Raw genomic sequence first — 14,403 nt, forward strand, 5'->3', positions numbered from 1 at the left:
CCGCCCTTAAAACCCTCCCTGAGACCCCAAAAATTGTCCCAGAGCACCCCAGGGACCCCCCCTGACCTGAACCCACCCTCACCTGAGCGGCCAGAATCCCCCTCCCCGAATACACCTGAGGCACCCAATGCTCCAGGACCCCCTCATGGGACCCCCGATTCCCCCTCATGGAGCTCCTGATCCCCCCTCATGGAATCCCCAATTCCCCCTCATGAAACCTCCAATTCCCCCTCATGGAATCCCCAGTATCCCTTCATGGAACCCCCGATCTTTCCTCTCATAGAACCCCCGATCCCCTCATGGAATCCCCTCACTCCTTCCCCTCATGGAACCCCCAATCCTTCCCCTCATGGAACTGTCAATATCCCCTCACGGAACCCGCAATCCCCTCATGAAACCCCCAATATGCCTTCATGGAACCCCCCCACTCCTTCCCCTCATGGAACCCGCAATCCCCTCACGGAACCCCCAATTCCTTCCCCTCATGGAACCTCCCATCCCCTCATGAAACCCCCGACCGTTTCCCTCATGGAGCCCCTGATCTCCTCATGGAACCCCCAATTCCCCCTCACAGGATCCCTGACCCTTCCCCTCATGGAACACCCGATATCCCCTCATGGAACCTCCATTCCCCCTCACGGGACCCCCAGTCCTTCCCCTCATGGAACCCCCAGTCCTTCCCCTCATGGAACCCCTGATCCCCTCATAGAACTCCCGCTCCTTCCCCTCATGGCACCCCCGACCCTTCCCTTCATGGAACCCCCGATTCCCTTCATGGAGCCCCCAGTCCCCTCATGGAACCCCCAATTCCCCCTCACGTGATCCCCGACCCTTCCCCTCATGGGAGCCCCAGTTCCCCCTCATGGAACCGCCAATATCCCCTCAGGAACTCCCGATTCCCCTCATGAGACCCCTGATCCTTCCCCTCGCGGGACCCCCAATCTCCTCATGGAACTCCTGACCCTCCCTCATGGAACCCCTGCTCCTTCCCCGCATAGAGCCCTCAATCCTTTCATGCAACCCTCGACCCTTCCCCTCATGGAACCTCCATTCACCTCATGGGAACCCCGATCCCCTCATAGAACTCCCGCTCCTTCCCCTCATGGCACCCCCGATTCCCTCATGGAATCTCCAATCCCCTCATGGAGCGCCCGGTCCTTCCCCTCATGGAACCCCCGATTCCCCTCACAGGACTCCCCGATCCTTTCCCTCACAGAACCCCCGCTCCCCTCACAGGACTCCCCGATCCCCTCAAGGAATCCCCGACCCTTCCCCTCAAGGGACCCCAGGTCCCCCTCATAGAACCCCCACTCCCCTCCATCCCTTCAGAGCCCACAACCCCCACAGAACCCCAATGTGGCGGGATCCCCTCGGCCTTCACAGCCCCCAGAACCCCTCAGAGCCCTCAGGACTCCCGGGCTCCCCTCACAAGTTCCCGTTCCCGCTCACGGGACCCCAGTTTTGCCCCTACCCGCAGCCCCGGACGCCGCGAGCAGCAGCAGCAGCAGCGGGAGAGCCCCGGCACCCGCCATGATCAGCCCGCGCGCACTCTCCCTCTGGCCCCGCCCCCACGGGAACCAACCAATCAACGCCGGCAGCGCCTGCACGCTCACCAATCAGAACGCGGCGGGCGGGCACCCGGCGCGCGCCGCTGGCCAATGAGGACCGAGCGCGCCGCCCGGCCCGTGCGAGACGTGGCCCGCGGTGGAGGCGGGGGCGGGGCCAAGAGGGAGCAGAGGCGCGGCTAAGACACGTCGGGGGTGTGGTCAAGTGGCAGCGCATGCGCAATATCGTACAAGCGCGGGTAAAATGGCGGCCGCCCCGCCTGTGGCACGGAAGGCGGAGCCAAGACCACGCCCCAGAGCATGCGCACTCTCGACGTTGCCATAGCGACGGCTGAGGGGTGGTGGCCGTCGCTCCTCTCGCCCGTTATCAATTGGGGTTTTATTCTTCCGCCCTCGAAAGGAAGCTCGGATGGTGAAAGGGCTCCGCACTCGGTGTCGCCGTTCCGGGACAAAACGGCGTAGGCGGCCCCGCCTTTCTCGCCTCCCGCCGCGACGCCTCACGCCAGCGCCACTCCCAGGCACAAAATGGCTGCCACGGCGTGAGGGCGTGCCGCGGGCGGGGCGAGAACTCTCGCGAGAGTTCGAGCTTATCGCCCTATCTCCTCCCGTGGGCGGTGACGAGATCTCGCGAGAACTCGAGCCGCCGGCGGGAGCATCATGGCGGCGGCGTTGACGGCAGCGCGGCGGAGGGTGATGCGGGCGGCGCTGCGGCCGCGCGCGGTGAGTGACCAATCAGAACCCGATCCGCCGCCTACCGGGCCCCGCCCCTGGCGGTTCCCGCCGGTTCCCGCCCGTTCCCGCCGGTTCCCGCCGATGCCCGCCGCAACGGCGGCGTGTGATTGGCTGGCGCGCCGGCGGGGGCCGGGCGGCCGCCGAGAGGGGCGGGACGTGGAAGCGGCGGACGGGGCTCTGATTGGTTACCGTGGGGGTGCGCCGCTGTTCCACGAGTGCTGATTGGCTGGAGCTCGCAGGGTGTGTGGGAGGGGCAGCGTGGGAGGGGCAGCGCTCCGCGCTGTGATTGGCTGATATTTCTGTGAGGGGCGGTGCCTGGGGCTGAACCATTGTGGGGTCGTAGAAGGGGGGGGCGGGCGTGGCCAAAGGGGGTCCGGGGGGGGGAACTTGGGGGGGTTTCGGGGGTCCCGGGCAGGGAATTCCCTCGGGAAAATCCCCAGGACCCCCCAAATCCCCTCCACCCGAAGTTTAATTAACACTTTTTTAATTAATGAGGAGTTTTGGAGCTGTCCTGAACCATTGCGGGGAGGATTCTCTGGTGCTGTTTTGGGGAGGGGGCTCTGAACCCTTTTGGGGGGTTTTTTGGGGTCTCCCCTCACCCCAATTTTTGGGGCTCCTCCGGTTCCAGGGGGTGTGGATTCCTCAGCCGGGATTTCCCACGCTGTGGATCAGCTCCACCTCCCCTGCGTGAGTGCCCCGCCCCCCCAAAAGATCCCACCCACCCCCCAAAAAATTCCATCACCCCCAACCCCCCCCAAAAAAAATCCCATCCCCCAAAATCCCCCCCAAAAAAATCCCATGCCCCAAAATCCACCCCCAAAATCCCACCCCCCAAATTCCCCCCCAAATTCCCCCCCAAAAAAAACCCCCCATCCCCAAAATCTCCTCCCAAAAGATCCCATCCCCCCCCACCAAAAACCCCACCCAAACCCCAAATTTTGGGGTGGGGTCCCCAATTTCTCATTCATTGTTCCATTTTCTCTCCCCCCTCCCCCACAGCAACGCAGCATCGTGAGTACCCCAAAAATCCCCTGGGGGGACCCCAAAATCCTCAGGGGAGGGTCCAAAAAATTCCCTGGGGGACCCTAAAACCACAAAGGGGTCCCAAAAAATAATGGGGAGGGGGCAAAGAATCAGTGAAGGGGACCCCAAAAATCATTGGGGGGGCTCTAAAAATCAGTGGGGGGGGGGGGGTGTCAAAATTACTGGAGGGGCCCCAAAAATGAGGAGGGGGGACCCCAAAATCAGCAAGGAGGGTTCCAAAAAGAACTTGGGGTCTAAAATCACCAAGGGGGGGCCCCAAAACTCACTTGGGTGGGTCCCAAAAATCAGCAGGGAAGCCCCAAAATCACTGGGAGGACCCAAAAGAAGTAGGGGAACCCCAAAAATCACTGAGGGGGGCTCAAAAATCAGTTGGGGGTCCCAAATGGAAGTGGGGGGAACCCAAAATCACTGTGGGGGTCCCAAAAGAAGAGAGGAGACCCCAAAAATCATTGGGGGGGGGGGGGTCCCAGAAATTACTCAGGGGGGGCTCCAAACTAAATGGGGGGAACCAAAAATCAGCAGGGGAGCCCCAAAATCACTGGGGGGGTGGGTCCCAAAACAAGAGGGGAGACCCCAAAAATCACTGGGGGGGCCCCAAAAGAAATGGGAGGTCCAAAAAAATCATTGGAGGGGACCCCAAAAATCACTGGGGGGGGTCCCAAAACAAGAGGGGAGACCCAAAAATTATTGGGAGGGGGGCCCAAAATCACTCAAGGGGATCAAAAATAAAGGGGGGGACCCCAGAAGGAGTGGAGGGCTCAAAATAAGCAGGGGGGGACCCCAAAATCACTGGGGGGGGGGGCTCCCAAAATATCAGTGGGGGGGGCCCAAAAATCAGCGGGGGGGTCCCTAAAAGAAATGGGAAGTCCAAAGATCATTGGGGGGGACCCCAAAAATCAGTGGGAGGACCCCAGAAATAAGTAGGGGAACCCCAAAATCACTGGGGGGGGGGTCCCAAAACAAGAGGGGGAGACCCCAAAAATTATTGGGAGGGGGGCCCCAAAAATCACTCAGGGGGGATCAAAATAAAGGGGGGACCCCAAAAGGAGTGGAGGGCTCAAAATAAGCAGGGGGGGACCCCAAAATCACCTGGGGTGGCCCCAAAAGTCACCGGGGGGAGGTCCCAAAAATCACTGAGGGGAGGTCCCAAAATCACTGAGGGGACCCCAGAAAGAAGTGGGGGAACCCCAAAATCACCCGGGGGTGGCCCCAAAAATCACTGGGGAGGTCCCAAAAACACTCGGGGGGGTCCCAAAAGCCCCAAATTTTCCCAATTTTTTGGGGGAAAAACGGGGAAAATTGGTAAAAGGGGGGGGGAGGGGACAGCAGGGAGGGTCCGGGGGGGTTGAGGGGACCCCAAATTTGGGGTGTCCCCCCCCCCAGCCCCCCCCAGCCAAGTACGGGGCCGGCCCACACGGTGACGCTGATCCCCGGCGACGGCATCGGCCCCGAGCTCATGCTGCACGTCAAGGAGGTGTTCAGGTGCGGGCCACGCCCCAAATATGCTAATGAGGCGGGGAAATGTTAATTAGTTCATTAGAGGTGTGATTGAGTTGGTACAGTGTGGAGATGAATCGGTGGCGTTGGAAATGAGCCCCCAAAAGGGGAAATGGAGCCCCAGAAATGAGCCCAAAAGGAGGAATTGACACTGAAATATGCAAATGAGGCAGGGAAATATTAATGAATTTCTTAGAAGTGTAATTAAGTCCATACGGTGTGGAAATGAATCGGTGGGGTTGGGAATTAATGCCCCAAAAGGGGAATGGAGCCCAAAAGTTGGAATTAAATGTGGAAATGGAGCCCAGAAATTGGGTGAATTGAGTCTAAAATGGAGGAATTGACTCTAAAATATGCAAATGAGGCGGGGAAGTGTTAATTAGTTAATTAGAAGCGTGATTAAATTCATGTAGGGTGGAAATGAATCGGTGGGGTTGGGAATTCATGGCCAAAAGTGGAAAACGGAGCCCCAGAAATGGAGCCAAAAGGGAGGAATTGACACTGAAATATGCAAATGAGGCAGGGAAATATTAATTGATTAACTTAAAATGTAATTATGTATGTACAGTGTGGAAATGATTCGGTGGAATTGGGAATGATCCCCCAAAAGGGGAAATGGAGCCCCAAAGTTGGAATTAAATGTGGAAATGGAGCCCCAGAAATGGTGAATTGAGTCTAAAATGGAGGAATTGACTCTAAAATATGCAAATGAGGCGGGGAAATATTAATTAGTTAATTAGAAGTGTAATTAAGTGGTACAGTGTGGAAATGAATCGGTGGAATGGGGAATTAATGGCCAAAAGTGGAAATGGAGCCCCAGAAATGGAGCCCAAAAGGGAGGAATTGACACTGAAATATGCAAATGAGGGCCAGAAATTGTAAATTAATTCTTAACAATTTCATTTACTCCATAAAATATGGAAATGAATTGGTAGACTTGGAAATGAACTCACAAAAGTGGAAATGGAGCCCCAGAAATGGTGAATTGACTCTAAAATGGAGGAATTGACACTAAAATATGCAAATGAGGTCAAAAAAATTAATTAGTTCTTCAAGTATGGAAATGAGTTGGTGGAGTTGGGAATTAATGCCCCAAAAGGGAAATGGAGCCCCAAGAGTTGGAATTGAGTGTGGAAATGGAGCCCCAGAAATTGGGAATTGAGCCCAAATTGGAGGAATCAACCCCAAAATATGCAAATGAGGCCCAGAAAAATGTAATTAATTCTTAACAGTGTAATTAACTCCATAAAGCGTGGCAATAAATCAGTGGATTGGGAATTAACAGCCAAAAGTGGAAATGGAGCCTAAAATGGAGGAATTGACACTAAAATATGTAAATGAGGCCCAGGAAATGTAATTAAGATTTAAAATATGCAAATGAATCATTAAAATTGGGCATTTGGGTGACATTTGGGTGACATCTTGGGGCCATTTTGGGCACATTTCGGTGACACTTGGGGTGACATTTGGGGGATATTTTGGGGACATTTGGGTGACATTTGGGGTGACATTTTGAGGACATTTTGGGGACATTTTGGGGATATTTCGGTGGTATTTGGGGTGATTTTGGGGTGACATTTGGGTGTTGATTTGGGGAGCCGTTGTGGGACGTTTGGGGTGACACTGGGGTCACATTGAGGTGACATTTGAGGTAACATTTTGGGGTGGCATTTGGGTGACATTTCGGTGACATTTGGGGTGAAATTTGGGCGATGTTCGGGTGACACTGAGGGGACATTTGGGTGACATTTGGGTGACATTTGGATGATATTTGGGGTGACATTTTGGGACGTTTTGGGGTCATTTTGGTGACATTTGGGTGACATTTTGGGGGGTATTTGGGGTGACATTTGTGGGGACATCTGGGTGTTCATTTAAAGACACATGGTAGGGACATTTGGGTGACATTTGGGTGACATTGGAATGACATTTTGGCACCATTTGGTTCCATTTTTTGCCATTTTGGTGCCATTTGGGTCCATTTTGGTGCTGTTTGCTGCCATTCTGGCACCATTTTGGTGCCATTTTGTGCCATTTTGGTTCCATTTTTTGCCGTTTTTGCCATTTTGGTGCCATTTTGTGCCATTTTTTGCCATTTTGGTGCCATTTTTTGCCATTTTGGTTCCATTTTTTGCCGTTTTTTGCCATTTTGGTGCCATTTTGTGCCATTTTTTGCCATTTTGTGCCATTTTTTGCCATTTTGGTGCCATTTTGTGCCATTTTTTGCCATTTTGGTGCCATTTTTTGCCATTTTGGTGCCATTTTTTGCCGTTTTTTGCCGTTTTGGTGCCATTTTGTGCCTCTGTCCCCAGGCACGCGTGTGTCCCCGTGGATTTCGAGGAGGTTCGGGTGAACTCGGAGGCGCCGAGGACGACGTGCAGAACGCGATCACGGCCATCCGGCGCAACGGCGTCGCGCTCAAGGGTCAGCGCCGGCCTGAATCCAAAATCTGAGCCCAAATCTGGGCCTAATCCCAAAATCTGGGGCCTGAATCCCAAATCTGGGCCTGAATCCCAAATCTGAGCCCAAATCTGGGCCTAAATCCCAAAATCTGGGCGCTGCTGAATCCCAAAATCTGAGCCCAAATCTGGGCCTGAATCCAAATCTGAGCCCAAATCTGGGCCTGAATCCCAAATCTGAGCCCAAATCTGGGCATAAATCCCAAAATCTGGGCCTGAATCCCAATCTGGGCCTGAATCCAAAATCTGAGCCCAAATCTGGGCCTGAATCCCAAAATCTGGGCCTGAATCCCAAATCTGGGCCTGAATCCAAATCTGAGCCCAAATCTGGGCCTGAATCCCAAAATCTGAGCCCAAATCTGGGCCTGAATCCCAAATCTGAGCCCAAATCTGGGCCTGAATCCAAAATCTGAGCCCTAATCTGGGCCTAAATCCCAAATCTGAGCCTGAATCCCAAATCTGGCCTGAATCCCAAAATCTGAGCCCAAATCTGGGCCTGAATCCAAAATCTGAGCCCTAATCTGGGCCTAAATCCCAAATCTGAGCCCAAATCTGAGCCTGAATCCCAAATCTGAGCCTGACTCACAAAATCTGAGCCTAAATCCCAAATCTGATCCTAAATTCAAAATCTTTGCCCAAGTCTGAGCCTAAATCCCAAAATCTGAGCCTGAATCCCAGAAGCTGGGCCTAAATCCCAAAATCTGAGCCCTAATCTGGGCCTAAAAATCCCAAAATCTGAGTCCAAAACTGAGGCTAAAGCCCTAAACTGAGCCCAAATCCCTAATCTGAGCCTAAACCCCAAAATCTGAGCCTAAATCTCAAATCTGACCTCAAATCTGAGCCTAAATCCCAAAGCTGAGCCTAAACCCCAAAGCTGATCCCAAATCCGATCCTAAATCCCAAAAACTGATAGTAAGTCCTAAGTCTGATTCCAAATCCCAAAATCTGATCCCAAATCTGATCCTAAACCCCAAAATCTGGGCCCAGCTCTGAGCCCAAATCTGATCTCAAATCCCAAAATCTGATCCCAAATCTGAGCTCAAATTTGATCTTAAATCTGATCCTGAATCCCCAAATCTGAACCCAAAGCCATGAAACCTTCAAATCCCCAATCTGATCCCAAATTCCAGAATCTGATCCCAGATCTGAGTCCAAATCTGATCCTAAATCTGAGCCCAAATCCCAAAATCTGATCTCAGATCTGATCCCAAATCCATGAAATTTCATCCTACATTTGATCCCAAATCAAATTAGGGAAATCTGCTAAATCCCCAAATCTGATCTGAAATCAGCTCCAAAACCCCCAAAATTTCCCTCAAATCCCCAAAATCTCCCCCAAAAGCCCCAAAATCTCCCCAAAATCCACCAAATTTCCCCCAAATCTCCCCATTTTCCCCCCAGGGAACATCGAGACCAACCACAACCTCCCCCCCAGCCACAAATCCCGCAACAACCTCATCAGGTCAGTGGCTGGGGGGATTGGGGGGGGCTCATTTGCATAATTGGGGGCTCATTTGCATGTTTTGTGAGTTGATTTGCATGTTCCGGGGTTCGTTTGCATGTCTTGGGGGTTAAATTGCATATTTGGGGTTTAAATTTTCACATTTGGGGTTCATTCACCTGATTTGGCTGTTCATTTGTACATTTAGAGGGTTGATTTGCATGTTCTGGGGTTAATTTGCATAATTGGCTGTTGGTTTGCATGTTTGGGGCTATTTGGGGGTTTTTTTAGGGATTTTATTTGCATATTTTGGGGTCCATTTGTATGTTTTGGGGTTGATTTTTCTATTTGAGGGATTCATTTGCATGTTTTGGGGTCAATTTGCATGCCTGGGTGTTAATTTGCATGGTTGGGGGTTAATTTGCATATTTAGGTGTTCATTTGCCTATTTGGGGGTTCATTTGAACATTTTGGGGCTCGAGTTACATTTTTAGGGTATTTGAATATTTTGGGGGTTCATTGCACATTTAGGGTTTTGTTTGCACCTTTGGAGGTTCGCATGAACATTTTGGGGGGTCGATTTGCATATTTTGAGGTTCATTTGCATATTTTTGGGCCCGGCCAGGACCAGCCTGGATCTCTACGCCAACGTCATTCACTGCCAGAGCCTGCCCGGGGTGGAGACGCGGCACCGGGACATCGACATCCTGATCGTGAGGGAGAACACCGAGGGGGAGTACAGCTCCCTGGAGCACGAGGTGCGCCCCAAAACCACCCAAAAGCACCCCAAAAACCAGCCTAAATCACCCCCCCAAAATATCCAAAAAATACCCCCAAAAACATCCCCAAAATCACCCCAAAAATATCCCAAAAGCACCCCAAAACCCAGCCTAAATCACCCCACAAAATATCCAAAAAATACCCCCAAAAATATCCCAAAAAATACCCCAAAAATATCCCAAAAAATACCCCAAACCACCCCAAACCATCCTGATCGTGAGGGGAGAACACCGAGGGGGAGTACAGCTCCCTGGAGCACGAGGTGTGCCCCCCAAACACCGGAAAATCACCCCAAAAATGTCCCCAGAAACATCCCAAAAATACCCCAAAAACACCCCAAAATCACCCCCAAAATATCCAAAAAATACTCCCCAAAAATACCCCAAAAATCAACCAAAATCACCCCAAAACCACCCCAAAAGCAGCCAAAATCCCACAGAAAAGACCCTGGATGTGATGGCACACCTTGGGGGCGGTGCCCCACCCCTGCCCTGCCCATGGCACATCTGCGGGTGATGCCACACCCGTGCCACGCCCTGTTGGCGCCGCCAAACCCCAGGGCTTGTACCACACCCCTGGCGCACCTTGGGGGGTGGTGCCACGCCCCGTTGCTGACGCCCACCTGTGCCCGTGCCCGCCGAGCGTGGCGGGCGTGGTGCCACGCCCTGTTCCTGATGCTCCACCCCCTGCCACACCCCATGGGTGATGCCACCTCTGTCCCTGTGCCCGTGGCGGGCGTGGTGCCACACCCCATTGTTGATGCCCCACCCCCTGCCCCGCCCCATTGTTGATGCCCCACCCCCTGCCCCACCCCATTGTTGATGCCCCACCCCCTTCCCCGCCCCATTGTTGATGCGCCACCCCCTGCCACACCCCATTGTTGATGCCCCACCCCCTGCCCCGCCCATTGTTGATGCCCCACCCCCTGCCACACCCCATTGTTGATGCCCCACCCCCTGCCCCGCCCCATTGTTGATGCCCCACCCCCTGCCCCCGCCCCATTGGTTGATGCCCCACCCCCTTCCACACCCCATTGTTGATGCCCCACCCCCTGCCCCACCCCATTGTTGATGCCCCACCCCCTGCCCCGCCCCGTGGCTGATGCCCACCCGTGCCCGTGCCCGCAGAGCGTGGCGGGGCGTGGTCGAGAGCCTCAAGATCATCACGGCCGGGCGCTCGCGCCGCATCGCCCACTACGCCTTCGGGCTGGCCCGCGCCGCCCAGCGCCGCTGCGTCACCGCCGTGCACAAGGCCAACATCATGTAGGGGGCACAAAATGGGGGGGCTTGGGGGGTCCCAAAGGGGGCTTGGGGGGTTCTAAAGGGGATCTGGGGGGTCCCAGAGGGGGATTTGGGGGGGTCCTAAAGGGGTTTGGGCGGTCCTAAAAGGGATTTGGGGGGGTCCCAAGAGGGGCTTAGGGGGGTCCTAAAGGGGATTTGGGGGGTCCCAGAGGGGATTTGGGGGGTCCTAAAGGGGGGTTTGGGGGGGTCCCAAAGGGGATTTGGGGGATCCTAAAGGGGATTTGGGGGGTCCTAAAGGGGGTTTGGGGGGTCCCAAAGGGGATTTGGGGGGATCCTAAAGGGGGATTTGGGGGGGTCCTAAAGGGGGTTTGGGGGGGTCCCAAAGGGGATTTGGGGGGTCCTAAAGGGGATTTGGGGGGTCCCCAAAGGGGGGCTTGGGGGGTTCTAAAGGGGTCCTGTGTGGGTTTCAGGGGTCCCAAAGGAGGCTTGGGGGTCCCAGGGGGGTCCCAAGGGGGTTTGGGGGTTCTGGAGGCTGGTCCTTGGTGGGTTTTGTGGGGTCCCAAGGGGGTTTGGGGGGGGGTCCCAAGAGAATCCTTTGTGGGTTTCAGGGGTGCCAAAGGGAGTTTGGGGGGTCCCAAGGGTTTTCTGAGGGGGGTCCCAAGGTACGTTTGGTGTTCTGGGGGGGGGGTCCTGATGGTAATTGAGGTGGTTTTGGGGGGTCCTGGTGGTCTTTGAGGGAGTTTTGGGGGGTTCTGGGAGGGATTTGGGGTTTTAGGCATTGTTCTGGTCATCCTTGAGTGGTCCCAAGGGGAATTTGGGGGCTCCTTTGTGGGTTTTGGGGGGGTCCAGAGGGGGTTTGGGGGATCTGGACAATGTTTTCGGTGGGTTTTGGTGGGTCCAGACGGGGTTTGGTGGGGGTCCTGAGGGGAAGGTTTGGGGGGTTCCAAAGTAGGGTTGGGGTTCTGGAAGGTGTCCTTCGTGAGTTTTGGGGGGGATCCCAGATGTTTTGGGAGGATATCCCTGTATTTTTTGGGGGGTCTCCCCCCCCCCCCCCCCCCCACCCCACAGGAAATTGGGGGGACGGGCTGTTCCTGCAGTGCTGAGTGGGATCCCAGGCACATCCCAGATTTTTTTGGGGGGTACCCTGGATTTTTTGGGGTCTCAACCCGCCCATCACCCCAGGAAATTGGGGGACGGGCTGTTCCTGCAGTGCTGGGTTGGCTCTGGGGGTATCCCACAGATATCTGGGATTTTTTGGGGGTCTCACCCCCCCCGTTGTCCCCACAGGAAATTGGGGGACGGGCTGTTCCTGCAGTGCTCAGTGGGATCCCAGATTTTTGAGGGGTATCCCGGACTTTTTTGGGGGGGTTATGCTGTAGCTTTTGGGGGGGGGTTAGGCTGTATTTTTTGGGGGTCTCACCCCTGGTGTCCCCACAGGAAGTTGGGGGGACGGGCTGTTCCTGCAGTGCTGCGAGGAAGTGGCGGCCGAGTACCCCGAGATCACCTTCCGCAGCATGATCGTGGACAACACCACCATGCAGGTGTGACCCCCAAAAACCCCCTAAAAACCCCCCAAAAAAACCCCAAAAACCCCTCCCAGTGCTCCCAGTAACGCGGCGTGCCCCCCTGCCCAGCTGGTGTCGCGGCCGCAGCAGTTCGATGTGATGGTGATGCCGAACCTCTACGGGAACATCGTCAACAACGTCTGCGCCGGGCTGGTGGGGGGACCGGGGCTGGTGCCGGGCGCCAACTACGGCCACGACTACGCCGTGTTTGAAACCGTGGGTCCGGGGGCCAAAGTGGGGGGCTGGGGGCCAAAGTGGGGTCTGGGGGGGACATGGGGGGCACTGGGAGCACTGGGAGCACCGGGAGCACTGGTGGGGGCACCCAGTGCCAACTACGGCCACGACTACGCCGTGTTCGAAACCGTGGGTCCGGGGGCCAAAGTGGGGGTCTGGGGGGGACATGGGGGGGGGGTCTGACAGGGTTCGGGATGTGGGGATGGACACCATGGGGTCACTGGGAGCACTGATGGGGACACCCAGTGCCAACTACGGCCACGACTACGCCGTGTTCGAAACCGTGGGTCTGGGGGGGACACGGGGGGCTCTGGGGGGCTTTGGGAGAAACTGGGAGCACTGGATGGGACTGGGAGCACTGGTGGGGGGACCGGGGCTGGTGCCAGGTGCCAACTACGGGCCCGACTACGCCGTGTTCGAAACCGTGGGTCTGGGGGGGACATGATGGGGTTTGGGGGTCCTTTGGGGAGCACTGGGTGGGACTGGGAGCACTGGTGGGGGCACCCAGTACCAACTACGGCCACGACTACGCCGTGTTTGAGACCGTGGGTCTGGGGGCGAAAATGGGGGTCTGGGGGGGACATGGGGGGTCTGGGGGTCCTTTGGTGGGCACTGGGAGCACTGGGTGGTCCCTGAGGGGTCTCAGTGGGCTGTCACTGGGGTCACTGGTTGGTCACTGGGGGTCACTGGTTGGTCACTGGGGTCACTGGGCTGTTACTGGGGGTCACTGGGGTCACTGGGATGTCACTGGTTGGTCACTGGGGTCACTGGGGTCACTGGGATGTCACTGGGGTCACTGGTTGGTCACTGGGGTCACTGGGATGTCACTGGGTCACTGGGCTGTCACTGGGGGTCACTGGGGTCACTGGGATGTCACTGGGGTCACTGGGGTCACTGGTTGGTTACTGGATGTCACTGGGGTCACTGGTTGGTCACTGGGGTCACTGGTTGGTTACTGGATGTCACTGGGGGTCACTGGGGGTCACTGGGGTCACTGGTTGGTCACTGGGGGTCTCACACGGTGCCCCCAGGCCACGCGGAACACGGGCAAGAGCATCGCCAACCGCAACATCGCCAACCCCACGGCGGCGCTGCTGGCGGCCTGCATGATGCTGGACCACCTCAAGTGGGCGGGGCTTCACGCGGGGGGCGGGGCTAACCTGGGAGGGGGTGGGAACACCAGAGAGGGGGTGGGGCTAAACCGGGAGGGGGCGGGCTAACCCGGGAGGGGGTGGGCCTCAGCTAGGAGGGGGCGGAGCTCAGGAGGTGGGGCTTAGCAGGGACAGGGTGGGGCACACCTGCCTGGGGGCGTGGCTAACCTGGGAGGGGGTGGGAAGATGAGAGGGGGTGAGGCTTTAAAAGGGGTGAGGTCTCAAAAAAAAGGGGTGGGGCTTTAAGGGGGTGTGGCTTCATCAGTGGGAGTGGCTTAGAAAAGGGCGTGGTCTAGCTGGTCAGGATCCTATGGGAGGGGCTGAGAGAGGGGGTGGGGCTTCACTACCGTGGTTGGGTGTGGCTCGCTGATGTGGGCGTGGTCTGTGTTTGCCCCGCCCCCAGGCTGCACAACCACGCCTCCACCATCCGCAAAGCCGTGCTGGCCTCGCTGGACGACCCCCGGGTAAGCCCCGCCCTCACCTGTCCTCACCTGCCCAAGGGGCGTGGCCATGAGCACGTTCTGACTGTCGTGGCCCCGCCCCCCGTGGGCGTGTCCGTGACGTGGCCCCGCCCCCAGACGCACACGCCGGACATCGGGGGCCAGGGCACGACGTCGGGGGCGGTGCAGAGCATCATCGGGCACCTGCCGCGGGGCTGAGCCGGACACACGGACACGGGGGGACACACGGACGC

At 56.5% G+C, this 14,403-nt stretch overlaps 1 protein-coding gene across 1 annotated transcript; it reads left to right on the top strand.

The window, feature by feature from the left end:
• Positions 1-2,222: 2,222 nt before the first annotated feature.
• Positions 2,223-14,403, top strand: IDH3G (isocitrate dehydrogenase (NAD(+)) 3 non-catalytic subunit gamma). Its single transcript, XM_054295366.1, is given in 16 exon segments — positions 2,223-2,487; positions 2,926-2,984; positions 3,297-3,308; positions 4,725-4,748; positions 4,750-4,823; positions 7,151-7,197; positions 7,200-7,262; positions 8,699-8,759; positions 9,364-9,496; positions 10,646-10,654; positions 10,656-10,780; positions 12,201-12,300; positions 12,394-12,540; positions 13,590-13,684; positions 14,113-14,173; positions 14,288-14,403. Coding segments are annotated over 16 exon segments (1,356 nt in total). The 3' UTR covers positions 14,369-14,403.

The sequence above is a fragment of the Melozone crissalis genome, unplaced genomic scaffold, assembly GCF_028551555.1.
Source record: "Melozone crissalis strain CALT ecotype California unplaced genomic scaffold, PUWL_Pcris_2 ptg000661l_1, whole genome shotgun sequence".
NCBI lineage: Eukaryota > Metazoa > Chordata > Aves > Passeriformes > Passerellidae > Melozone > Melozone crissalis.